The sequence below is a fragment of the Scyliorhinus torazame genome, chromosome 6, assembly GCF_047496885.1.
Source record: "Scyliorhinus torazame isolate Kashiwa2021f chromosome 6, sScyTor2.1, whole genome shotgun sequence".
Classification (NCBI taxonomy): Eukaryota; Metazoa; Chordata; class Chondrichthyes; order Carcharhiniformes; family Scyliorhinidae; genus Scyliorhinus; species Scyliorhinus torazame.
Genome location: NC_092712.1, coordinates 245842412 through 245868949, shown reverse-complemented (window position 1 = coordinate 245868949; position 26538 = coordinate 245842412). Strand labels below are relative to the sequence as shown.

Genomic DNA, 26538 nt, shown 5'->3' with positions numbered 1-26538 from the left:
AATTATAGCATAGCTGAACCTCTTTGTAACAATTCTTGGGGATGTCCTGTGATCATGCAAGGTGCTATGTAAGTGCAAGTATTTCTTTTTACTTTTTAAAAGATTGGTATCTATATAAACCTATATCCTTGTTTCAAATGTGCAGCCCAAGAAATTCAAGCTAAATTACGCAACCTACGGAAAAAAACCAGATGCAGGGTACGTATTTATTTTGTCCATTTTATTTGTTTCTTCTCCATATTCCATTATTTCCCGCAGTTTCATCAGGTGCAAGAGCAGACGAGTTGGAGATAGCACCCTTTAGTGAGACAAAGCAATTCTAGTTATGAAAGTCTGAAAATTCTAATTCAAATCATTGTAAAATGTTTAAATGACAGCTCTTAAAAAAATTGTTGTTGAATCTTCCAAGATTCTGTCGACTCTGGAACAGTTCCTACAGATTGGAGGGTAGCTAATGTAACCCCACTGTTTAAAAAGGGAGGCAGAGAGAAAAATTAAAGACCAGTAGGCCTATCAGTAATGGAGAAAAGTCTAGAATCCATTATCAAGGATTTTATAGCAGAGCACTTAAAAACAGGCAGGATCAGACAGAGTGAGCATGAATTTATGAAAGGGAAATCATGCTTGATAAATCGACTACAATTCTTCAAGGATGTAACTCACAGAGTTGATGAGAGAGCCAGTGGATGTGGTTTATTTGGACTTTCAGAAGGCTTTTAACAAAGTCCTGCATAAGAGATTAACCTGTAAAATCAAAGTGCATGGGATTTGATGGAGAGAAAACTGGTTGGTAGACAGGAAACAAAGAGTAGGACCAAACTGGACTTTTTCTAAATGGCAGGCAGTGCCTAGTGGGGTACCACAGGGATCAATACTGGGTCCCGAGCTATTCACAATAAATATTGATTTTGATGAGGGAACAAAATGTAATATCCAAATTTGCAGACGACACAGAGCTGGGTGGGAGGGTGAGCTGTCAGGAGGATGCAGAGATCCTTCAGTGTGATTTGGACAAGTTTGGACAAGCAAATAAATGGCAGATGTAGTATAATTTGGATGAATGTGAAGTTAGCCACTTTGGTAGCTAAAATGGAGTGCAGAGAAGGTTTACTAGACTGATTCCAAGGATGGCAGGACTGATGTATGAGGAGAGATTGAGTTGGTAAAACAACGCAGAACATAGAACATAGGAAAAGGAGCAGGCCTTTCAAGCCTGCTCCGTCATTCATTATGATCATGGCTGATCATCCAACTCAATAGCCTGATTCCGCCCCCCCCTCTCCCCCATGTCGTTTGATCCCCTTTGCCCCAAGTACTATATCTAACTGTTTCTTGAAAACATTGTATTTTGGCCTCAACTGCTTTCTGTGGTAGCAAATTCCACAGGCTGACCACTTCCTGGGTGAAGATATTTCTCCTAATCTCAGTCCTAAATGGTCTACCCTGTATCCTCAGACTGTGACCCTGGTCCTTGACACGCCCACCATCAGGAACATCCTTATTGCCCTGTCTAGTCCTGTTAGAATTTTATGCACTTCTGTGATATCCACCCTCATTCTTCTGAACTCCAGCGAATACAACCTTAACTGACTCAATCTTTCCTCCGATAAGGAGACCAAGACTGCATGCAATATTCCAGGTGTAGTCACACCAAGGCCCTGTATAATTGCAGCAAGACGTCCCTGCTTTTATACTTGAATCTTCTGCTACGAAGGCCAACATACCATTTTCCTTCTTTATGTGTGCTGCACCTGCATGCACTTCAGCGACTGGTGTATGAGGGCACCCAGGTCTTGTTGCACATTCCTCTCTTCTAATTTATGGCCATTAGGATAATAATCTACCTGTCCATTTTGTGCAAATTATTCTGCATCTGCCATTCATTCTGCATCTGCCATTCATTCCACCCACTCCACTTGTCCAAATCACACTGAAGGATCATCCTCCTCCCAGATTTGTGTCATTTGCAAATTTGGAGATATTACATAAATACATAGAAGATAGGAGCAGGAGGATGCCTTTTGGCCCTTCGAGCCTGCTCCGCCGTTCATCACGATCATGGCTGATCAGCCAACTCAATAGCCTAATCCTGCTTTCTCCCCGTAGCCTTTGATCCCATTCTCCCCAAGTGCTATATCCAGCCGCCTCTTGAATATATTCAAAGTTTGAGCATCAACTGCTTCCTGTGGTAATGAATTCCACAGGCTCACAACTCTATGGGAAGAAATGTCTCCTTATCTCTGTCAGAAATGGTTTACCCTGAATCCTCAGACTGTGATCCGTGGTTCTGGACACACCCATCATTGGTAACGTCTTCCCTGCATCTACCCTGTCCAGTCCTGTTCGAATTTTATGAGTCTCTATGAGTTACCCCCTCATTCTTCTGAACTCCAGCGAGAACAATCCGAACCTAGTCAATCTCTCCTCATATGACAGTCCCGCCATCCCTGGAATCAGTCTGGTAAACCTTCGCTGCACTCCCTTGAGAGCAAGAACATCCTTCCTCAGAGAAGGAGACCAAAACTGCACACAATACTCCAAGTGTGGCCTCACCAAGGCCCTGTACAATTGCAGCAACACATCCCTGCTTCTATACTCGAAACCTCGCAATGAAGGCCAACATACCATTAGCCTTCTTTACCACCTGCTGCACCTGCATGCTTACCTTCAGCGAATGGTGCACAAGGACACCCAGCTCCCGCTGCACACTCCCCTCTCCCAATTTACAACCATTCATGTAATAATCTGCCTTCCTGTTTTTGCTTCCAAAGTGAATAACCTCACACTTATCCAAATTATACTGCATCTGCCATTGATTTGCCCACTCGCCCAACCTGTCCAGATCTTGCTGTGGGATCCCTGCATCCTCGTCACAATTCACAATTCACCCTCCCACCTAATTTGGTATCATCTTGCTGTAGAATCCCTGCATCCTCGTCACAATTCACCCTCCCACCTAATTTGGTATCATCTGCAAACTTTGAGATGTTACATTTTGTTCCCTCATTCGAATGATTAATATATATGGTGAATAGCTGGGGTCCCAGCACTGATCCCTGTGGTACCCCACTAGTTACACCTGCCAATTTGAAAAGGACCCATTAATCCCTATTCTTTGTTTCCTCTCTGCCAACCAGTTTTCTATCCACCTCAATGCATTTCCCCCAATCCCATGGGCTTTAATGTTGCACAATAATCTCTTATGCGGGACTTTGTCAAACACCTTCTGAAAGTCCAAATATACCACACCGACTGCCCCCCCCCCCCCCTTGTCAACTGTACTGGTTACCTCTTCAAAGAATTCCAACAGAGTTGTCAAGCATGATTTTCCCTTCATAAATCCATGCTGACTCTGAGTGATCCTGCCACTGCTTTCTAAATGTTGCGCTATAAAGTCCTTGATGATGGATTGAAGCATTTTCCCCACTACCGACGTTAGGCTTACTGGTCTATAATTCCCTGCTTTCTCTCTACCTCCCTTTTTGAATATCGGAGTGATGTGAGACTCCAGTCTGCAGGGACAGTTCCAGAGTATATAGAATCCCGGAAGGTGACCGCCAACGCATCCACTATTTCCAGAGCCACCTCCTTAAGCACTCTGGAATGCAGATTATCAGGCCCTGGGAATTTATCCGCCTTCAATCCCATCAATTTTCCCAGCACCATTTCTCTACTAATGTTGATCTCCCTCAGTTCTTCCCTCTCACTAAACCTTTCATTCTCCAACATTTCTGGAATCTGATTTGTGTTCTCATTTGTGAAGAGAGAACCAAAGTATGTATTCAATTGCCCAACCATTTCTTTGTCCCTTATTAGGTTTCTGTTTGTAGGAGCCGACATTTTTCTTTACCAATCTCTTTCTCTTCACATATCCATAGAAACTCTTAGTGTCAGTCTTTATGTTCCCTGCAAACTTCCTTTCGTACTGTACTTTCCCCTTCTTAATCAATCCCTTCGTCCTTCTTTGCTGAATTCTATACTGCTGCCAATCCTCAGACCGATTATTTTTCTTGGCCAATCTGTATGCTTCTTCCTTGTATCGGATACTATTTCTAATTTCCTTTGTAAGCCATGTATTGGCCACCTTAACCCCTTTGCTTTTGTGCCAGACAGGAATTAACAGTTGCTGTAGTTTCCCCAAGCATTCCTTGAATGTTTGCCATTGTCTATCCACTGTCATCCCTTTAAGTAACTTTCCCCAATCTATCAAGGCCAACTCACGCCTCATATCCTCATAGTTCCATTTATTAAGATTCAGCACCCTAGTCTACGAATCAACTACTTCACTCTCCCAACTTGATAAAAAATTCTATCATGTTATGTTCGCTCATCCCCAAGGGGTCTCATTACAGCCAGGTTGGCAATGATTCTCTTCTCATTACACAGTACCCAGTCTAAGATGGCCTGCTCTCAAGTTGGTTCCTCCTCATATTGGTCAAGAAAACCATCCCGTATACACTCCAGGAATTCCTCCTCTTCGGCATTGTGGCTAATTTGATTTGCCCAATCTATGTGAAGATTAAAATCACTCATGATCACCGATATTCCCTTGTTACTTGCATCTCTAATTTATTGTCTAATGCCATTCCCAACCTCGCCACTGCAGTTTGGGGGTCTATATATGACACCCACTAATGTTTTTTGTCACTGGGTATTTCTCAACTGTACTCATACAGATTCCACATTTTCAGAGCTAATATCCTTTCTCACTACTGTGTTAATTTCCTCTTTAACCAGCGGTGCCACACCACCACCTTTTCTTTTATGCCTGTCCTTCCTAAATACTGAAAACCCTGGGACATTCAGTTCCCATCCCTGTTCACCCTGCAGCCATGTCTCCGTAATCCCAATTATATCATACCCATTTATGTCTATCTGCGCGATTAGTTCATCCATTTATTGCAAATGCTCCGTGCATTAAGGCACAGGGCCTTTAAGTTTGTCTTATTCACAATGTTTGTCTTGCTACCAATTTTTTCTCTTCTGTCCTAAATTTAATTTTGCCCCTGGTTTCTCCACATTTCGCATTCCCTTTTCTACCTTTTGCTTTTGTCCTTGCTCCCTCTTTCTCTGACTCCTTGCATAGGTTCCCATCCCCCTGGCATATTAGTTTAAATCCTCCCCAACCTCTCCAGCAAATAGGACATCAGTTCCAGTCCTGCTCAGGTGTAACCCGTCCGGTCTGTACAGGTCCCATCTCCCTCAGAACCAGTCCCAATGCCCCAGGAATCTGAAACCCTCCCCCTGACACCATCTCTTCAGTCATGTATTCATCCTATATATCCTGTCATTTCTATTCTGACTAGCACGTGACACCGGTAGTAATCCTGAGATCACTTCCTTTGAGGTCCGATTTCTTAATTTCCTTCTTAGCTTCCTGTATTCTGCTTTTAGGACCTCATCCCTTTTTTTACCTATGTCGTTGGAGCAGCATGGTAGCACAAGTGATTAGCACTGTGGCTTCACAGCGCCAGGGCCCCAAGTTCGATTCCCTGCTTCGTTACTGTCTGTGCGGAGTCTGCACCTTGTCCCCGTGTCTGCGTGGGTTTCCTCCGAGTGCTCCGGTTTCCTCCCACAATCCAAAGACATGCAGGTTAGGTGGATTGGCCATGAAAAATTGCCCTTAGTGACCAAAAAGGTTAGGAGAGGTTAAGTGGGTCGGTGCAGACTCGATGGGCCGAATGGCCTCCTTCTGCACTGTATGTTCTATGATATGTACCACGACCACTGGCTGCTCCCCCTCCCCCTCCAGAATGTCCTGTACCCGCTCCGAGACATCCTTGACCCTAGCACTAGGGAGGCAATTTACCATCCTGGAGTCTTGTTTACATTTTGTTCCCTCATCTAAATCATTAATATATATTTGAATAAACCGATCCTTACAGTACCCCACTAGTTACTGCTTGCCATCTCGAAAAATACTTGTTTATTCCTACTTAAAGATCATATTCGCTGGAGAATGAGAGGGGGACTCTCATAGAAACCTATATAATTCGAACAGGATAAGATAGGGAGATGCAAGAAGGATGTTCCTGATGATGCGGTGTCCAGATCCAGGGCTCACAGTCTCAGGATACAGGGTAGACCATTTAGGACAGAGATGAGGAGAAATTTCTTCACCCAGAGACTGGTCAGCCTGTGGAATTTGCTACCACAGAAAGCAGTTGAGGCCAAAACACTGACTATTTTCAAGAAGCATTTAGATATTCTACTTGGGGCGAAGGGGATCAAAGGATTTGGGGGAAGTCAGGATCAGGCTATTGAGTTGGATGATCATATTGAATAGTGGAGTAGCTCGAAGGGCAGAATGGTCTCCTGCTCCTATTTTCTATGTTTCTATGTACCAACGGTGCAGATGTCCAACATAATGACATAGTTTTCCTGCCAAAAATAATTTATTACGATCCCAAACCAGACCCCAATAGTGGGTAGGATATTGCACAGAAACCCAATATTTAATTTTAATTTTGTAAGACTGTGAGGAAACGATACCTCACTCCAAGAGTGAGTTCACGAAGAATTAGGAATGTGGTATTTTAAAACAAATTTTATTACTAGCACAGTATTAAAATCTCTTTCACATCACACCAGAAAATAACTTACAATTATCCCTTAAAAAAACGCTACTCAATACAGTGAATACACTATCCTTAACTGCTATCTTTATTCCCACTCAAACAATAAGAAATACTATCACCGGTCTCAATCCACTTTAACTACCATTAGCACATAGGAGTATCTGCTGTACAGAGATGTTTTTGAGAAAACAAGATGTGCCACTGCTTTAAAGAAAAGCTCTGAATCCTGTCAGAACCATGCTGTATTTCTTCAGAATCTGCTTCTGCTCACTTTCTAATCAGACAAGTCTGAACTGCTTTGAAAGACTGCTAATATGTCGACAGACATATCTTTAACTGAACAACAGGGAGCAAACTGCTTGACATCTGTTCGCAACTTCATCTAAAACTCCCCTGACCTACTTTTCCTGCAAAATGCCTGATAACTTCGCTCCACCCAGTAACGATATCATCTTACCAAGCTGAAATCTAATTAACTGCACAGGAGTGTGAAATCACTCCTTCCCTCACGGTATACATCCTGGAACTCCTCCCTAAGAGCACACGGGGCACTGCACATCAGGGACTGCAGCGGTTCAAGAAGACAATTCACCACTCCCTTCTGAAGGGCAACTACGGATGGGCAATAAATGCTAACCTAACCAGCGACACCCACATCCCGGAAATAAATTTTTAAAAATGCCCCTCATAATTTTGTAAACTTTTATCAGGTCGCCCCTCAACCTCCGTTGTTCCAATGAGAACAAACCAAGTTAATCCAACCTCTCCTCATAGTTAATGCCCTCCATACTAGTATGGTGACCAGAATTGTACACTCTTATCCATGTGTGACCTAACTAAGGTTCTACACAGCTGCAGCATAACTTGCCAATTTTTATACGTAATGCCCCGGCCAATGAAGGCAAGCATGCCGTATGCCTTCTTGACTACCTTCTCCACCTGTGTTGCCACTTTCAGTGACCTGTGGACCTGTACACCCAGATCCCTCCCTGTCAATGCTCTTAAGGGTTCTGCCATTATTGTAAATTTCCTGCTGTAACTTCCATGGATGTTATGGCCCATTATTACTATGTCAGTCTATGTTCAGACAGTTTTTTTCAGAACTGGAAAAGTCAGCAATGTACAGTTTCTAAGCATGTACAGAGGGAGGGGAGGAAAGAAAAAAATGGGAAGGTCTGTGGTGGGATGGAAGGCAGGCATAATTGACTGTACTTTATTAAAAGCTTTTGCATCACCAACTTCTTCCAGTCTAATAAAAGAAATGATGGCCTGAATTGCTGTAAAAACAGAGTGCCCCTCAGTTGTTATGAAAATGGTGGTGGAGGTTCTGCCAGAACATGGCATCTACTAATTTTGCAGGGTGATGAGGGCAAATTTGCAATCTGTGGTTCACAGTTACAACTGCACATGTTAGTGCAGCTGCCTCAGGTTGTTCTGAGGTAGATGTACAAAATATTTCTTGTGCCCTTCAGACCTGAGAGGAGGTCTAAAGATGTTGGTGTTCTTTGGAGAGGTAGAGTACCATTTTGGATATGGTCGGGAGACACCTTTGGAGATGTATGCTGCCCTTTGGGGGATGTATGCTGCCCTTAGGGAGGTATGCTGTCCTTTGGGAGATGTTTGCTATCTTTCAGGAGAGGTATGATGCACTTTGAGATTGTAAAAAGCACACATGAGTGTCTAAGAATTGCATAAACTCATTGAAACTGTCAAAAAGAGCCCAGGGAGCAGTCAACAGAACTTTTAAAAGATGCTGTCAGAGGGAACTGGCGAGGCATTTAAAACTACTTCTGTTCTCTGTGAAAAACAACTGTTGTGCAAAAACATTCAGTGCTTGCTATTTCACTCTGCCTTTTGACATAGGCCTGAGGGCTATCAGCATAGGATTAGAGCTCTTTTAAAATAAATTTAGAGTACCCAATTCATTTTTTCCAATTAAGGGGCAATTTAGCGTGGCCAATCCACCGACCCTACACATCTTTGGGTTGTGGGGGCGAAACCCATGCAAACACCGGGAGAATGTGCAAATTCCACACTGGCAGTGACCTAGGGCAGAATTTGAACCCGGGTCCTAAGCGCCGTAGGCAACACTTCTAACCACTGTGCCACGTGCCGCCCCTGCGTAGGATTAGAGCTACATGACCTTCCATTATCATTGTGGGATGCTTTTCCGTTCACTATTTTATTGAAATGGGAATATGAATTCCAATGCTTATTTTTATAAGGGACTAAAACAAAATGTGGTGAATGGGTTTTTATCAATTATGGTTTTGAATTATGATTTCATGAATAAAAACTTACAAACTCAATTTAATCAATTTAGGGCAGCACGGTAGCATAGTGGTTAGCGCTATGGCTTCACAGCGCTAGGGTCCCAGGTTCGATTCCCGCTTGGGTCACTGTCTGTGCGGAGTCTGTACGTTCTTCCCGTGTCAGTGTGGGTTTCCTCCGGGTGCTCCAGTTTCCCCCCACAGTCCAAAGATGTGCTGGTTAGGTGGATTGGCCATGCTAAATTGCCCTTAGGTTGGATGGTGTTGCAAGGTTACGGAGATGGGGTGGAGGTGTGGGCTTAAGTGGGGTGCTCTTTCCAAGAGCTGGTGCGGACTCGATGGGTCGAATGGCCTCCTGCACTGTAAATTCTATGATCTTAGCATGGGTCCTGAGGTCTGCCTGTGGTGAATACTAAGTGAGTTAGCATGGTAGGCATATAGGCAAAATGTGATGTGCAGAGTGACTTGGAAGGTATTGAGGGGTCATGTGGGTGTGCGTCGAGGGGCAAAGGTTGGAATAGAGCGTTTGAAGGGCAGTTTGGTGGGGGAGGCATGGGGACTGTGCAGGGGAAGAGTGCGAGAGGTGAGAACTGGACGGCTGTTTATTGCTTGATTGTTTTTTTCTATTACTTTGACGAGATACCAATGCATTGAGGCAGAGCTTCTGTCCAGCCTACCTCAGCACCCCAGCAGCTTCTGATTTGTTCTGCAGTCATCTGCTATGGCTTCCATAAAACCTGGCCTTCCCTGGATGAAAATCTAGTTCAAGGGCATTTTATCACTTATGGGGTTTGCTGAGCTGTCTGACTCTGCACTCTGAAAAATTTTGAAAAATTCAGGCTGACTTTGTTTCTCCCTCCTAGATGCTGCCAGACCTGCTGAGTGTTTCCAGCATCTTCTCTATTTATGTCTGATTTCCAGCGTCAACCATATTTTGCTCTTGTAATTTTCAAAATGTATCCAGTGTTTTGCAGTTTTACTCAAAGGCAAAATACTGCGGATGCCGGAAATCTGAAATAAAAATAGAAAATGCTGGATAAATTCAGCAGGTCTGGCAGCATCTGTGGAGAATAACAGAGCTAACGTTTGGATCAAAATGATCCTTCTACAGATCTGTTCTGTTCCAAAGATGTTCAGGTTAGGTGGATTGGCCATGCTAAATTCCCCCCTTAGTTTCCAAGGGCAGGTTAGAGGGATAGGGCAGGGGAGTGGCCTTGAGTAGGGTGCTCTTTCAGAAGGTTGGTACAGACTCGATGATCCAATTGACCTCCTTCTGCGCTGTAGGAATTCTATGATTTTATCTGAAACGTTAACTCTGTTTCTGTCCACAGATGCTACCAGACCTGCTGAGTTTATCCAGCATTTTGTTTTTATTTGTAATTTTATTGTTTTAGTGGATTCTTTTACTCTATATACTGAGAGGAAAATGTTGACTAAAAGCACCATAAAATAATTTGCTAAATTAAATTGGATGATTCCATAATGCATGCTGGATTTGATTGCTTGATCTTCTCCTTTTTACTCATTCTTCCTTGGTACTTTGTGCTATTTTTGATCTGTTTGTATTCACTTGAACTGCAATCTTAAAAGGTAAGTGTTTTAAAAAATTATTAAATGTAATGTTGCTTGCGAGGCCAGCCCTTGTTACCCAGCCCTAATTGCCCTTGAGAAGGTGGTGGTGAGCCACATTCTTGTCCCACTTTAGTCCATCTGGAATACACACAACCGCAGTACTGTTAGGAAGCGATTCGCAGGATTGTGAGATATAGTTTCACGCCAGGATGGTGCATGACTTAAACAGGAACTTGCAGATGTTGTGTTCCTTTGTGTCTGCTGTCCTTTGTAAGAGGTTCTGTTCTTTACAGTTGTTCTTGGACAGCAGGAATTGTGAAGATAAAATGCACCACAAGTTTTGGCACAACCTTGGATTGTGTGTTTATTAAAGTCTCAATTCCCCGAGTACAAACCTCTCTGTGATTTGACTGGAATTAAAATTAATAGCTCACAGTGCAAACTCCGATGACAGAAATTTAGAAAATACCTCATTCACAAACCCCTCTATGACTTGATTGAAATTTATGATCATCCGCACAGCTGGCCTTTACTGATGTTGATTGTAGGGCCGGATCTGGAAATGCAAATGGAATTTAACCATAAAAAGTGTGAGATAATGCATTTTGGGAGGACGAACAAAGCAAGGGAATATACGATGAATGGCCGGACCCGTGGAAGTAGAGGAACAAAGGGACCTTGGTGTGTATGTTCACCGATCTCTGAAGACAGCATGACAAGTACGACAGCATGACAAGTACGGCAGCATGGTAGCAAAGTGGTTAGCACAATTGCCTCACAGCTCCAGGGTCCCAGATTCGATTCCAGCTTGGGTCACTGTCTGTGCGGAGCCTGCGTGGGTTTCCGCCGGGTGCTCCGGTTTCCTCCCACAGTCCAAAGATGTGCAGCTTAGGTGGATTGGCCATGCTAAATTGCCCTTAGTGTCCAAAATTGTCCTTAGTGTTGGGTGGGGTTACTGGGTTATGGGGATAGGGTTGAGGTGTGGGATTGGGTGGGGTGCTCTTTCCAAGAGCCAGTGCAGACTCGATAGGCTCAGTGGCCTCCTTCTGCACTGTAAATTCTATGATTCTAAGTAGATAAGGTGGTTAAGAAGGCCTATGGGATTCTTGCCTTTATTAACTGATCCATTGAACATAAGAGCAGGGATATTATACTGGAACAGGGTTAGGCTCCAGCTGGAGTACTGTGTACAGTTCTGGTCGCCACACTATAGAACGTAAGTGATTGCACGAGAGAGGATGCAGAGGAGATGCACCAGGATGTTGCCTGGGCTAGATCTTTCAGCTATGAAGAGAGACTGGATAGACTGGGATTGTTTTCCTTGGAGTAGGCTGAGAGGGGACCTGATTGAGGTGTATAAAATTATGAGGGACATAGATAGGGTGGACAGGAAGGTACTTTTCCCCTTAGTGGAGGGGTCAATAACCAGGGAACATAGATTTATGGTGATTTAAGACAGGAGGTTCAGAGGAGATGTGAGGAAAAATATTTTAATCCAGAGGGTGATTAGAATTTGGAACTCACTGCCTGAAAGGATGGTAGAGGCGGGGATCCTCACAACTTTTAATAAGTATTTAGGTCAACACTTGAAATGCCATTGCATGCAAGGCTGTGGACCAAGTGCTGGAAAATGGGATTAAAATAGTTAGGTGCTTGATGGTTGGCATGCATTGCGATGGGCCGAAGGGCTTCTACATGCTGTAAAACTCTGACTCTATGACCGGTCTCCATCCTCCTCCTGACTGCAGTGTACACGCTCCAATGTTGTCCTCTTTTATGATGATTCATATCACATGACCACAGGCTCAACTCTTGATACCATACCACTGAGCACCTCTTTATTGGTTTATTCCATGCTCTGGTAGAGACAAAACTGTACAGACATAGTTTATACTTCTGCTGTTTACACAACAGAATACTGTGATTCCCTCCCCATGGGGAAGAATGCCTCGCTCCAAGGATGACTGAGGTGTGAATGTTCTTTTCATTCCTGGCAGGAACTAACTGTGGTCTGTAATAACAATTGTCCTGTGCCATCATCGATGATAATGGCTCCATCTCTTGATGAGCTAGTGTATCAGGTAGCTCACCCCTCTGTGTGTTTCAGTTAATCTCTTAGTGTCTGTCCAGCTCACCTCTGTGTCTGGTTTTGAGATTTAGCTATTTTATATTCATAGAGCTCGGGAGTCATGTCCTTCCAGTTTGTCGAGGTTATGGTTTTGGAAGGTGCTGTTGAAGGTTTAAAATAAGGCTCGGCGAGTCCAAAGTAAGCAAAAGTATACGGCATTTATTTTACAACAATTATAATTATCAGTTGGTTCCAGACTGGCTGACCTTTAATACAAGTATTGGTAAGCTATCCCGCCCCTAGCGGTGAAGCTTGTACTCCTCAAGGAGCACGGGGAAAACAATGACCCCCCACATCGTATGTCCCGTGCAGGTTATTACATTCCTCACACCCCCTCACCAGGATCCCGTTGCGCTTTGCAAAAGCGGCAAATTCTTTCTTCGCTCATAAATGAGGCTCCATTATCCGTGACGAACACCTCTGGTATGCCATGGACCGAAAAAGAAGTGCGTCGGCACTCTATTGTCGCTCGGGTCGTGATGGACGTCATCCGGTGGACCTCTAGCCACCATGATCAGAAACATCCGAGTTCAAAAAGGGTCCGGCAAAATCTGCATGAACGTGAGCCCAAGGGTGACCCGGCCACTCCCAGGGATGCATGGATTCATGTGCAGGAAACAGCAAAGCTTAGAACTGGATCCGTGCAGGAGCTATTGGGGGACCGCCAATTGAGGACCGCCTTGTCCTCATGCAAAAACTGAGTAGTGGCTTATGGGCAGTTGTAATGACAAAATGATGACCGTAAACGTATCGCTGAAAATGTTTGACGCCAAAGACCACAGCCAGGCCTCCCTCCTCAATATGTGGATAGTTCCTCTCCTCAGCCATCAGTGTCTGGGAGGCAAACGCGATTGGACAGTCACGGCCACCACCCATGCGATGGGATAGGACCGCTCCTATACCACATGGTGAGGTATAGATCATAGATCAGGTGACATGTCACATACAGCGGTTTGGATGAGTCAAAATGAGTAAGCAGTTTCGAAGAGGATAAGCAGTGCTTTATCTCAAAGGCCGTCACCTGGGCTGCACCCCAAACGCAAGGGTGATGCTTCTTCAGCAGCGAATGAAGTGGGGCCAGGATGGTAGCCAGGTGTGCAATGAAACGTCCATAATAAGATATGATACCTAAAAAAGAATGCAGTTCCGTGGCATCTCAAGGGGACCCTGTTATCACTTGTTTATGAATTCCTCCCTTACTTGTAGATTGTGGACAAGCTTTGGAGAGGCAATGAGTTACTCACCACAAGATTCCTGACCTCCGACCTGCCAATGTAGTCACGATATTTATCTGGCTGGTTGAGTTTAGTTTGGTAATGATAATGCATTGAAGGTCAAAAGTGGATGGTTAGATTATCTTTTATTGGCGACATCATTGACTGGCACTTGCATGCCATGAATGTTTTCAGTCCAAAGCTGAATGATATCCAAGTCTTGCTGAATATGGAAATGGACTGCTTCAGTATCTGAGGATTTGTGAATGCTTCTGAACATTGTGCAATCAACAACATCCCACACCTGACCTTGTGATGAAAGGAAGGTCATTGATGAAGCAACCAAAGATGATTGAGCCTAGGACATTATTCTGAGGAATTCTTGCAGTGATGTCCTGGATCTGAGATGATTAACCTCCAGCAACCACAACCATCTTATAGAATCATAGAATTTACAGTGCAGAAGGAGGCCATTCAGCCCATTGTGTCTACACCGGCCCTTGAAAGAGCACCCTACTTAAGCCCACAATTCCACCCTATCCCTGTAACCCAGTAACCCCGCCTAACCTTTGGACACTTATGGTGCAATTTAGCATGGCCAATCCACCTAACCTGCACATCTTCCTATCACTCCAACTCGTGGAGGGTTTTCCCCCTGATTCCCACTGATTTCAGCTTTGCCAGGGCTCCTTGATGCCAGACTCAGTCAAATGCTGCCATGATGTAAAGGCTGTAACTCTCGCCTTTTAAGTTCAGCTCTTTGCCCATGTTTGGACCAATGTTCTAATGAGATCAGGAGCTGAGTGGTCCTGGCGGAACCCAACCTGAGTGTTCGCAACCTGGTGATTGCCATATAAGTGTAGACAACACATTGCATCACTTTTCTGATGAGCGAGAGCTGATGGGGTGATAATTGACTGAATTTCAATTTGTCCTCCTTTTGTGCATGTGATATGACCCAGTTCAGCATTTTTCCCCAAATGGATATGTCATAAGGACACAATTTGAGGTGCAATGCCACTGGAAAGTATAATTCAATGAAAATTCTAAAAACAAATGTGCTTATTTTCCACCAATCTACCAAATACGCATGGAGTAATGTGCAGCGGAAGTAGCTTCATCTGAACGTGAATCGGCTTGTATTTCAGGAATTATTTCCTCCAGTGCAAGGATACTACTGAAAGTGACTGTGCACCTATCCAAAAGAGGACTTTAGATTGCTGCAAGCCACTGGTTGCAGGATCTTTTTGACGACTGTCCAAAAATATCTGCCAGATGACTTCCTGACTATTCATGCTGCCCCAGAAATGTAATTTTTAAAACTCCATCTGGAGGTGGGAGGTGTTGGGCATAACCTGTTAGGTTGACTTGCAGTGGAGGTACAACTGAAATGATACTGAAGACATTCTGATGTCACGCCTGAATCACTTTTATACTCGTCTTTCTAAAGTCAGTTGTTGGAATGCAGAATTTATTGCTTCTACCAACCTTGACTACAGCTGCATTTTCACTGCAAATATGTCTTATTCAACAGCCAGGAATATTCCATTTTTGTGGGCGATCTCTCTTCTGAAGTTGATGATTTTCATCTGTATGATTACTTTGTGAAAAAATATCCATCTTGTAGAGGTGGAAAAGTGGTGACAGACACATCTGGGAACTCAAGGTACTGTAATTGCTTTGTGATATCAATGTTTACAGAGACCTTAGCAGGAAAGACATCTCAACAAACTGCAATCACCAATGTAATTTGTATATTTTGGTATTAAGCACTGAAATTTAGTCATAACTTAATGATTATTAAATGGCCATTTTGTCATGTGCTATGAAACAGCCCTTTTTTTTATAAACCACAATGGCGAATGAAAATCATGCCATATATTGAATAAGAACGTTCTTTCTGTCCCAGCTAGGATTAACAAGGACATCAAATACTTGGACTGATGATACCTCTGATGTAAAGTAATAACTCTAATATTATGTGGATCAAACTATTTACAATCTGTTGATTCAAGCCAGTTCATTCCATCAAACGTGCTGCAATGTAAACAGTTCTTTGTTCTTATTCTTTTACTAGAGGTTTTGGGTTTGTCAGGTTTTCTGATGAAGCAGAACAGAAAAAAGCTTTGGAAGAATGTCAGAACAGCAAAGGATTAGGAGGAAAACCCATCCGAATAAGTATAGCAGTGCCAAAAAGGTAAGTTGTATCATCCTGGTGTTTGAACAAACCTCATTGTAAATAGTTGAGGGATCAGCACTGGGGCTTTAACTATTTACTTCCTATCAATGACTTGGATGAAGGGACTGAATATGTGGTTGCTGATGTAGCTGAGAAGAGGACATAAATCTGAAAACAAATATAGATAGGTTAAGTGAGGAGGAAAACATTTGGCAGAAATGTATACTGTGGCAAAATGTAAACTTTTCCACTTTGGCAAGAAGATTGGAAGAGCAACATATTATTTAAATAGAGAGTGATTGCAGAACTCCCAGTACAGAGGGATCTGGGTGTCCTGGCACTGTACATGAATCACAAAGTTAGTTTGCAAGTGTCGCAAGTGATTAGGAAGGTGAATGGAATGGTTTATTGCAGGGGGAATGGAATATAAAAGTTTGCCGCAGTTGTCAGATGAGACCACATTCTAGAACATTGTGTACAATTTTGGTCATAATTGCATGAGAAGCAGTTCAGAGAAGGTTCACTCGACTGATTTATAGGATGAAGTGATTTTGTTATGAGGTTGGATAGATTGGGACTGCATCCTTTGGAGTTGAAAATAATAAGATGATCTTATTGAAACAGGATTCTGAGGGACTTGACAGGGTGGATGCTGAATAGATGTTACACCTTGTGAGACTAGAACTAAGGGACACAGTCTAAAAATAAGGGGTCTCCCATTTAAGACAGTAAATGAAGATACATTTCTTTTCTCATGATTCTTTAGCCTGTGGAATTCCCTTCCCCAGAGAACGGTGGAGGCAGGAACCTTAAATATTTTTAAGGCAGATTTATTTTTGACTAACAAGGAAGTCTACAGGGTCGACAATGCCCCTTGTTCTGTGGACCCTGTTATCATTTGTTTGTGAATTCCTCCCTTAATCCCACATGTCTGTTTTCCATTCAAGACCTTAGATCATCTGCTAATATCGGCCATCATTATCTCCCTGAACATGCCTTCTGTCTATAATTATTAATATTCTTTATACCAGTTTGCGACTCACTCAGCTAATTGTTTTCAGGAATGTGGCTAGTTTAGCTAACAGCCATTTTGTGTCTTTTGTATTGCCAACTCAGCTAACAGCCATTTTGTGTCTTTTGTATTGCCAACTCAGCTAGCGGCCATTTTGTGTCTTTTAGCATTCTGAACTTCCGTTAGCTGTATGTCCTTTCTGATATTAGTAATTCTCAGATTATAAAATTCCACTTATAGTTTCTACACTATTCCTACAAATTGCCTCTTATGCAGGCATCTAAGCCAGGGTACCTTTGTCTAAAACCTTCTCTCTAAATCTACCTACAACAGCTCTCAGCCTCAATTCATAGAATCGTAGAATTTAGAAGGAGACCATTCGGCCCATCAAGTCTGCACCGGCCCTTGGAAAGAGCACCCACTTAAGCCCATCCCACCCTCATAACCCAGTAACCCAAGCCGGGAATCAAACCTGGGACCCTGGAGCTGTGAAGCAACTGTGCTAACCACTGTGCTACCGTGCTGCCTCAGTTGCTGCCCAGTTGATTGAAAGATTTATTTAGAGTTGGCTTTTGCCAATCAGAAATCTTTTATTTTCTCTCCTTAAAAGTAGGCAGTGGGACACGAGAGGTGAAAGGAACAGATAAGTGAAATAAGTTGACAAATAAAACAGAGTAAAAATATAACTGATCTCTGGTCACGAGTTGTACAGGCGAAAAGAGAAATCACTACTTAATTCCACTGTTTGAGGGTACAGGTGAACCAAGATTTTGGGAAAAAGAAGTTTAGAATTAAGATTATATTTTACAGATATGTACTCCCAGAGGATGAGTCTGTACCAAAGTGTATGATTGAGAATTAACCCCTTGGGTGGAAGAAATACAGGAAAATGTTACAAACTAATCAACTGCTGATTAATTAGTGTAAGTAAGGGTCTAATTCCCAAACCATTTTGGTTTATGGAGGGTTGTGAAACAGGTAACATTTTTAATGAATAGTATAACTAGTAAATACGGAATACCAAATTTAGGGGGCACAATATTTATTAATGGATTTATGGTCGTAATATAACATTCAACTCTGAGGTCTTGTGATACAAGACCTACCTCTGGATCAGAAATTCCAGGTTCAAGTCTAATACCAGGGCTTGTTGGCCACAGAAGGAGTGTCCATAATGTGGTTCATAGGGCTGATAACCAGCTTGGAATCCTTCCACCACTTCTCCACTTTTCCCGATATGTTAAAATTTGTGTGTGTGAAGATAAACTAAAAAGAAATTCAACTCTAATTCAGAATGTTGGATTAAAGCAACTTCACATCTTATGAGCATACAGTCAGTGCAGCTTTGCATTGTTGCTGGTGCTCTATTTCGAATTCTTCCGGCAATGTTAACTCCAGAGGTCCCCAATAGTCTACCCGTGACTTTTTATTTTTCATATAAATGGTGCCCCTTTTCAATTCATTGAAAAGCGCAACATCAGATGAAATGGCTACTGGGGCTGGTTTAGCACAGAGCTTTTAAAATAGACCAAGACAGGCCAGCAGCACGGTTCAATTCCCGTACCAGCCTCCCCGAACAGGCGCCGGAATGTGGCGACTAGGGGCTTTTCACAGTAACTTCATCTGAAGCCTATTTGTGACAATAAGCGATTTTAATTTAATTTAATTTAATTTCATCCGACCAGCACCTCTCATAACATTCACTGCATTTTGATTTTTCAAAATTGGATGAACAGCTATTTTCTCCAATTACATATTGAGACTACCATTATCTTTAGCCCCATTAGAAGCTACGTTCTATTGTTCTCAATTCCATTCCACTCTCTGGCCACTTGTTCAGGCTGAACCAGATTGTTTGCAAACTTGCTGTCCTTTTTAACTGTGTGCTGAGCTTCTGACTCCATGGGCGCGATTCTCCACTCCCTCGCCGGTTGGGAGAATCGCCTGGGCCGCCAGAATTTCCCGCGACGCCGGTCCGACGCCCTCCCGCGATTCTCCCAAGCGGCGGGAACGCCGGAGAATCGCCCGAGACACCCAAAATGGCGATTCTCCGGCACCCCTGCTATTCTCAGCCCCGAATGGGCCGAGCGGCCAGCCCAAAACGGCGGATTCCCCCCGGCGCCGTCCACACCTGGTCGCTGCCGTCGGGAACAGTGCAGGAATGCTGGGGGGGGATCCTGCCCCGGGGGGTACCTCAAATGTGGGATCAAATGTGCCCACCGATCGTCGGGCCGTCCTCTCTGAAGGAGGACCTCCTTCCTTCCGCAGCCCCGCAAGATCCGTCTGCCATCTTCTTGCGGGGCGGACGCGGAGAGGACGGCAACCAAGCATGCGCGGGTTGGCGCCGGCCACCCCGCGCATGCGCGGGTGACGCCAGTTATGCGGCGCCGTCCACGTCATGTATGCGGCGCCGTCTTTACGCGGTGACAAGGCCTGGCGCGTGTAGATGACGCGGCCCCGCTCCTAGCCCATTATCGGGCCCTGAATCGGTCGGGATAGGGGCCGTTTCACGACGGCGTTCACAACGGCGTGGGCACTTCAGCGCGGGAGTGGAGAATCCCGCCCCATGTCTCCTTCACAGAACTGCTAGTTGGAACCACCATAATATCATCCCTGGTTCAATCCATCTTCAGTTAAAACTTATATTCCTGCTTTTCCACCTACCGTCTTGACTATTCCAATGTTCTCCTCACTTGCCTCCCACCTTTCAGCTTCCATAACGATCAACTCCTCTGAATCTTTGCTGGCAGATGATGATTTGCAGCATGTTCCATTTATTCATCAGCCCCATGCTTTCTGACCTGCACGCGCCTTCAGTCCACATTTAAAATTCTTATAAAAAATATAAACAAAATTTGTAGGAAATACTTGCATGTCAGGCAGCATCTGTGGAAAGAAAAAGAGTTAATAATTTTATTTTGCATCAGTATTTGCAACAGAGGTCAGCAAGCCAGAAATCCCAAGAAAATTTATATTAAATTCACAAAATTAATAGAGGTTGTTACACCACCATAGGAAAGTGTGCGATCAATTCAAGCTCCACATGCCCTGGAGTCACAACATGAGAGTGAATTAACCAATAATTCTGAGAAAAATTCCCCAAATCTTTGGCCCTTGGCTGCCTAGTAATTACGGTCACCGGATTTGTAAGTTTAAACACCATTACTGTTAATTTATAACTAGAACAGATATGAAATATGTAATGAATACAGTTGATGAAATGTCCTCTGAAGAGCCAGCTGACCCTTCCCCCCCCCCCTTAACTGCCCTACCGGTTCACATAAGACAGACAGACACAGGGGGGATGGAAAAGGATGACAAATATTAAGGTTTGAGTAAGAGTCCCTACTTCAGATGATGAGTTATTTAATGCACTCACTTCACAGTATGAGTGTGGATTGTAAAGTCTTGGGATACAGCTTGGATTGATCTTCTTTGTAGTTCAGCAGTATATCTTATTTACAGCTTTTCCAGGCGAGGCCTCTGGCTTCACATCAGCCTGTTCTTAGAGAGAGTTATCAGATTCTGGTCTCTGCTTCACGTCAACCTTTTCTGGAGAGAATTATCAGATTCTCACAGTGGCCTTTTGGTGAAAATTGACTGGATATTTCTGGAGTGAGTTGGTTAGATTCCTCCATTTATCCTGCAGGATCAAAGGTGAAACAGAAACAACGTTGTGACGTTGAAAAGCTTATCAGTGTGATCATATCCAATCACCACCTGTTACCGGGCAGAGCACCAGCCTTTTGGGCCAATTCATTATCCACCAGCCAAGTCAGTCAAACTGAGTCACAGCCCATCTCTGTCATTCGTCAATCTCCTGTTTAAACTAGCTCAAGCTCCTGCTCAAATTAAAGGGACAGGTCCACTGACAAGCTGCTTTACCTTAAAGTCACAGGTCTATTAACCATCCATGGATCAAAAATGTAACAGCAAAAATAAAAGGGGAAATAAGGGAATAAACAGGGAGGACCTTTACAAAATAAAATAACAGTAACGAAGAAAAAATAACACTAAAGAGTGACATGTTCCCAGGACCAGATGTTTTCCACCCAACCTTTTAGTGGAAATGAGAACATTGCAGGTGCCCCAACTATAATCTTTCAAAGTTCTCTCTATTCAGGAACTGTTCCTTTTACATTAGGAGATTGTGCATGTCACCCATGTGATTTAAGAAAGATGAGAGGAAAACAGGGAATTATATTTACTATTAAGTAAATACATTTGTTGTTGGGAAAGTACTAGAGTCTGTACTAGGAATTGAGTTACTCAACATATTTTTAAAATGGTGGCTTAAGTAGAATGTGGCTAAAGGAAGCACAGGATTTGTAGCAGAACCTTGGAGGATATAGATGCTTCAGGAGAGATAGAGGGGAGTGTAAAAGGGGTGGGGTAGTAGCATTACTGGCGAAGGTAAATATAGCCATATTGCGGGAGGACACTTCGGAGGGCTCATGCAATGAGGTAATCTGGGTCGGGCTCAGGAACAGGCAGGGGGCAAATCACACTGTTTGGGGTTTATTACAGGCCCCCCAACTGCCAGCGAGAGATAGAGGAGCAGATAGGTAGAGAGATTTTGGATAGATGCAAAAGTAACAGGGTTGTTGTGGTAGGGGATTTTAATTTCCCTATATTGACTGGGACTCACGTAGTGCTAGGGGCTTGGATGGGGCAGAGTTTGTAAGGAGTATCTAGGAAGGCTTTTTGATGCAGTATATAGATATTTCAACTAGGAAAGGAGTAGTACTGGACCTGGTATTGGGGAATGAGCCTGGACAGGTGGTTGAGGTTTCAAGTAGGGGAACATTTTGGAAGTAGTGACCAGAATTCCGTAGGTTTTAGGATACTTTTGGATAGAGATGAGGGTAACCCTCGGGTCAAGATGCTAAACTGGGGAAAGGCAAATTACGATAACATTAGACAGGAATTGAAGAATTTGGATTGGGTGTGGTTGTTGGAGGGTAAACATGTGAGAGTCTTTCAAGCGACAGTTGATTAGGATTCAGGAAAGTCATGTTCCTGATAGAACAAAGGATAAGTTTGAGAAGTTTAAGGAGCCATGGATAATGAGGGATATTGTGAACCTTGTCAAAAAGAAAAAGGCTTTTGAGCGGTCTAGAAGGGTGAGGACAGTTGAAAACTTTGAAGAGTATAAAGAAAGTAGGAAGGTACTGAAGCGGGAAATTAGGAGGCTAGGAGGGGTTATGAAAAGTCCTTGGCAAGTAGGAATAAGGTCAATCCCAAAACTTTTTATTCATATGTAAAAAAGCAAGAGGGTGGCCAGGGAAAGGATTGGACCACTTAAGGACAGTGGGGGGAATCCATGTGTTGAGCTGGAGGTATTGGGTGAGATACTAAATGAGTGCTTTGCATCAGTGTTCACCAAAGAAAAAGAGGAATATTATTATTAGGTAGGGTGTGTGGATAGTCTGGGTCATGTTGACATCAAAGAGTATTGGGTGTTTTAAAAGACATTAAGGTAGATAAGTCTCCTGGGCCAGATGGGATGAACCCCAGAATACTGAGGGAGGCAAGGGAGGAAATTACTTGGGCCTTGACTGACATCTTTGTTTCCTCATTGGCTACAGGTGAGATCCCAGAGCATTGGAGAATAGCTAATGTACTGCTGTTTAAGAAAAGTATCGGGGATAACCAGGAAACTATAGGCCAGTGAGCCTCACGTCGGTAGTAGGTAAACTATTGGAGAGAGTTCTCAGGGACACGATTTATACCCATTTGGAAACAAATGGACTCATTAGCGATAGACAGCCTGGTTTTGTGAAGGGGACGTCATGCATCACCAACCTGTTTAAGTTTTTTGAGGAGGTGACAAAGATAATTAATATGGGGAGGGAAGTGGATGTTGTTTACATGGACTTCAGTAAAGCCTTTGACAAGGTGCCTCATGGCAGACTGGTAGAAAGGGTGAAGTCACAGGAGATAATCCACTTTGGATCTAAGCAGGATAGAACAGAATACTTTCCAAACATTGAAAAACAAGGAATATTGGATGTCAATAGAGACTTGGGGTCCAGGTCCATAGATTATTAAAATGTGCACAGGTACAGAAAATAATCAGAACGGTTAATGGAATGTTGGTCTCTCAAGGACTAGATTATAAGTCACACTTCAAAAATAAAAAGCCGTTGTTAGACCACACTTGGAGCAATGTGAGAAGTTATTGTCACTACAAATTAGGAAGGATATATTGACCTTGGTAGGATTCTGTTGAGGTTCACCAGGGCCTGAATATTTTGAGTTGGGAAAGGTGGAGCCCCCCCCCCCCCCCCCCACCACCACCACCACCACCACCACCACCACCACACACACACACACTCACACACAACTCCAAAATAAATTTTGGACCTGAACAGATGTTAAATAAGACCACTACATTCTCCAGGCTGCATTAAGTTCCTGAACGTGAGGCTTCTGCCCCAGTGAGAGGATGTCCTTCCCTCTGGCCAATCTAAATGACTTCAGCTCTAGCAGTCCCAGCAATGCCAGAGCTCAGTATGGGTGCTGCTGGGACAGCAAATGGACCCTGGATGAAGAGGAAATGGACCCGGAGAGAGGTAAATTGGGTGTATCAGACAGGGAAGGATAAGGGAACCTAACAGGATGGAGCGGGCTGGTATTTGACAGTTAGGCAGGAAGTAGAAAAGTCAGGGTGGGGGGAGGGGAGAAACATCTTGGGCGAGGTTTTTCCCAATACGCATAGGCACCCCCTCCGAAGGACATACCACCTCTTCCTTCACACCTTTTAACCAGTTTGGTTAAAAGATTGGCCAACCCACTCTCATTTGCATGCTCAGGCCAGCTGTATAATGTCATTGGCAGCGTATTATTTGGGTCAACTGGCTTGCTAACAAACTCGATTGTCCCTCAATTATTATTTTTTTAAATGGCAGAAGGACTGCTGATTTCTCATACTGTTTTATAGGGAACAGATTGGTTGTGGGTGGGAAAGTGGTGGATGAGCTACACATTTTGGTGCCTGCCCCAGCTGAAAACAGGCCGGGTCGAGGTGGAATCGAACCCAGAACTTCAAAAGGTTAAAGTAAGAGGAGAGGTTACATAAACTAAGATTCTATTCTCTGGCAGTTAGGAGGGTTATGGTTCAATGGAATATTTCAAGATATTAAAGGGGAAATAAATAGGCTTGATAGGGGAAAAGTATTCCTGCAGGTTGGGAGTCTCATACTAAATGCATGGTTTCAAAATTGTAGCCAGACCTTTCAAGATTAAAATTAGGAAACACTTCCACACACAAAAGGGAGAATGTTATGAAGGCAATGGGTGTCTCAGTTCCTACCAGTGAGAAACCTGTGTTGCCTCTTTTGGGGAAGGCGTATCGAATTACAAGCCAATTAACAGGTCATTGTCAGGCCTATCATGGGATCAGGACCCCAGGGCAGTAAGTCCCACCTGTCAACCAATCAAAGGCTGGCACCTCTTCATCAAGGGGATGATAACTACTGCAGGAAATACACTCACTGGAGGCCCAGATTCATGGAGTGTCCCAGATCGGAGTTAAGTGCTAATTTGCATGTGGCTCAGGTAATAATCCAGAGATTATTACCTTTGGGAGAGGGCGGTGGAGTTGGCCAAGTATTCTTTCAGAGGGTCAGCGCAGACTCAGTGGGCCAAATGGCCTACTTCTGCACTATAGGGATTCTTATGAGGTGATGAAAAGAGAGGATTTTCTATGTGAGGGTGGAGTGTGCAAGAGGGGGCCTGGCAGCAAAGGTAGCTCTTGGAAAGCCCTCCCCTTCCTGATACCAAGTCCCTCGATCAGGCACTGAGTGTCTTTGAATGAGGAGAACACAAACGATTCTGCACAGTTTGCTTGCCATATTCCCCATTTGGTGACAGACCCATCTGCCACTGGTGTAAACCTGCACTGACAAGTGAGGCCCTGAACTCTGCATAGGTTGGCCTTCCTGCCACTGACTTAACTAGTGGAAGTGGGATAGTGGCCTACCTGCCAGCATACCATCCAATTAAATTCCCTCCCTGCCTTCAAACTCGCCACGGAGAAGGCAACTGACCAAAAAGTGGTAGAACTTTGGAAAACTCTTTTGAAAATGGCAGTTGATGCTCAGCCATGTAAGGTTTAAATCTGAGATTGATACATGTTTGTTATTCAAAATATGGGTAAAGACCCACAAGTTAAGTTGTAGGTCATCCATAATCTCCATGAAAGAGGGAACAAAGTCGAGGGGCAACTGTGGTCTCAGCAACAGCAAGATTTTATTCCATCACAAACTTTAATCCCATGGTATATCCCTCATTCTACCATTATCATAAAGCCAGATGACCAATCCTGGGTCATTGAGAAGGAAAAGTCACTCACAGGAGATTGATTAGCGAAATAAAAGCACATGGGAGGAGGCAATTGTGGTAGTCACCACTAGCAGTATTATATGTATTACGTATAATAGAGGTACATAGAACATAAAACATTACAGCGCAGTACAGGCCCTTCGGCCCTCGATGTTGCGCCGACCTGTGAAACCACTCTAAAGCCCATCTACACTATTCACTATTCCCTTATTGTCCATATGTCTATCCAATGACCATTTGAATGTCCTTAGTGTTGGCGAGTCCACTGCTGTTGCAGGCAGGGCATTCCACGCCCTTACTACTCTCTCAGTAAAGAACCTACCTCTGACATCTGTCCTATATCTGTCTACCCTCAATTTAAAACTATGTCCCCTTGTGCTAGACATCACCATCCGAGGAAAAAGGCTCTCACAGTCCACCCTATCCAATCCTCTGATAGGTACATGGGTAAATCCCTGTCTGCTGGCTCCGCCCAGTAGGAGACGTATAAATGTGTGTGCTCACCTGTGCTGCAGCCATTCTGGTGGCAGCTACAGGAGGCACAACATCTTTGCTCAATAAAGCCTTGATTATTCCACTACTCTCGTCTTTGTGGTAATTGATAGTGCATCAATTTATTGAGCAAAGCTTTTTAAAACAATGGATCTTCGCATCAAGCCTGATTGCCTGCAGCTGAGCCCTCAAGCAGCCAACACTATGTCCGCTTTTGACCACTGGCTAGCCTGCTTCGAAAGCTACCTCCGAACATCCGCTGAGGAATCCTCGGACGTGCAGAAGCTCCAAGTCCTTTATTCACGGGTGAGTCCTGACATATTTCCTCTCATCCGGAATGCGCCCACTTACTCCGAAGCAATAGAGCTCCTGAATGGACATTATGTTCGGCCAGTCAACCAACTATACGCCAGGCACCTCCTGTCCACGGGACAGCAACTCCCCGTTGAGTCTCTGGACGATTTCTGGCGTGGCCTGCACATCCTGGGGAGGAACTGTGACTGCCAGGCAGTTTCGGCAGTCCAGCACACAGAACTTTTAATCCGAGACGCCTTGAGGTCTGCGTACGTCTGCCAGCGCCTACAGGAAGGATGATCTTGCGGGAACTAGGCAGCTCGCGAATTTGTTAGAAGTGAGCTCCCGTAACGTCCAGTCGTACACCCCCCCACCGCGCGGCACCCTCATGGGCCCCACCAGCTGCCGACTCCAGCTCACCGCAAGCCTGCGCCGCGCGGCAGCCAGCCAACC

At 44.1% G+C, this 26538-nt stretch overlaps 1 protein-coding gene across 1 annotated transcript in view; it reads left to right on the top strand.

Moving 5' to 3' along the window:
- trnau1apb (tRNA selenocysteine 1 associated protein 1b) overlaps positions 1 to 26538 on the top strand; it is a 204097-nt gene that overhangs the window by 29739 nt on the left and 147820 nt on the right. Inside the window, exons 4-6 of the mRNA XM_072509557.1 lie at positions 146 to 198; positions 15297 to 15428; positions 15840 to 15959. Coding sequence (XP_072365658.1) covers positions 146 to 198; positions 15297 to 15428; positions 15840 to 15959 — 305 coding nt within the window. The remainder of the gene's footprint in view (positions 1 to 145; positions 199 to 15296; positions 15429 to 15839; positions 15960 to 26538) is intronic.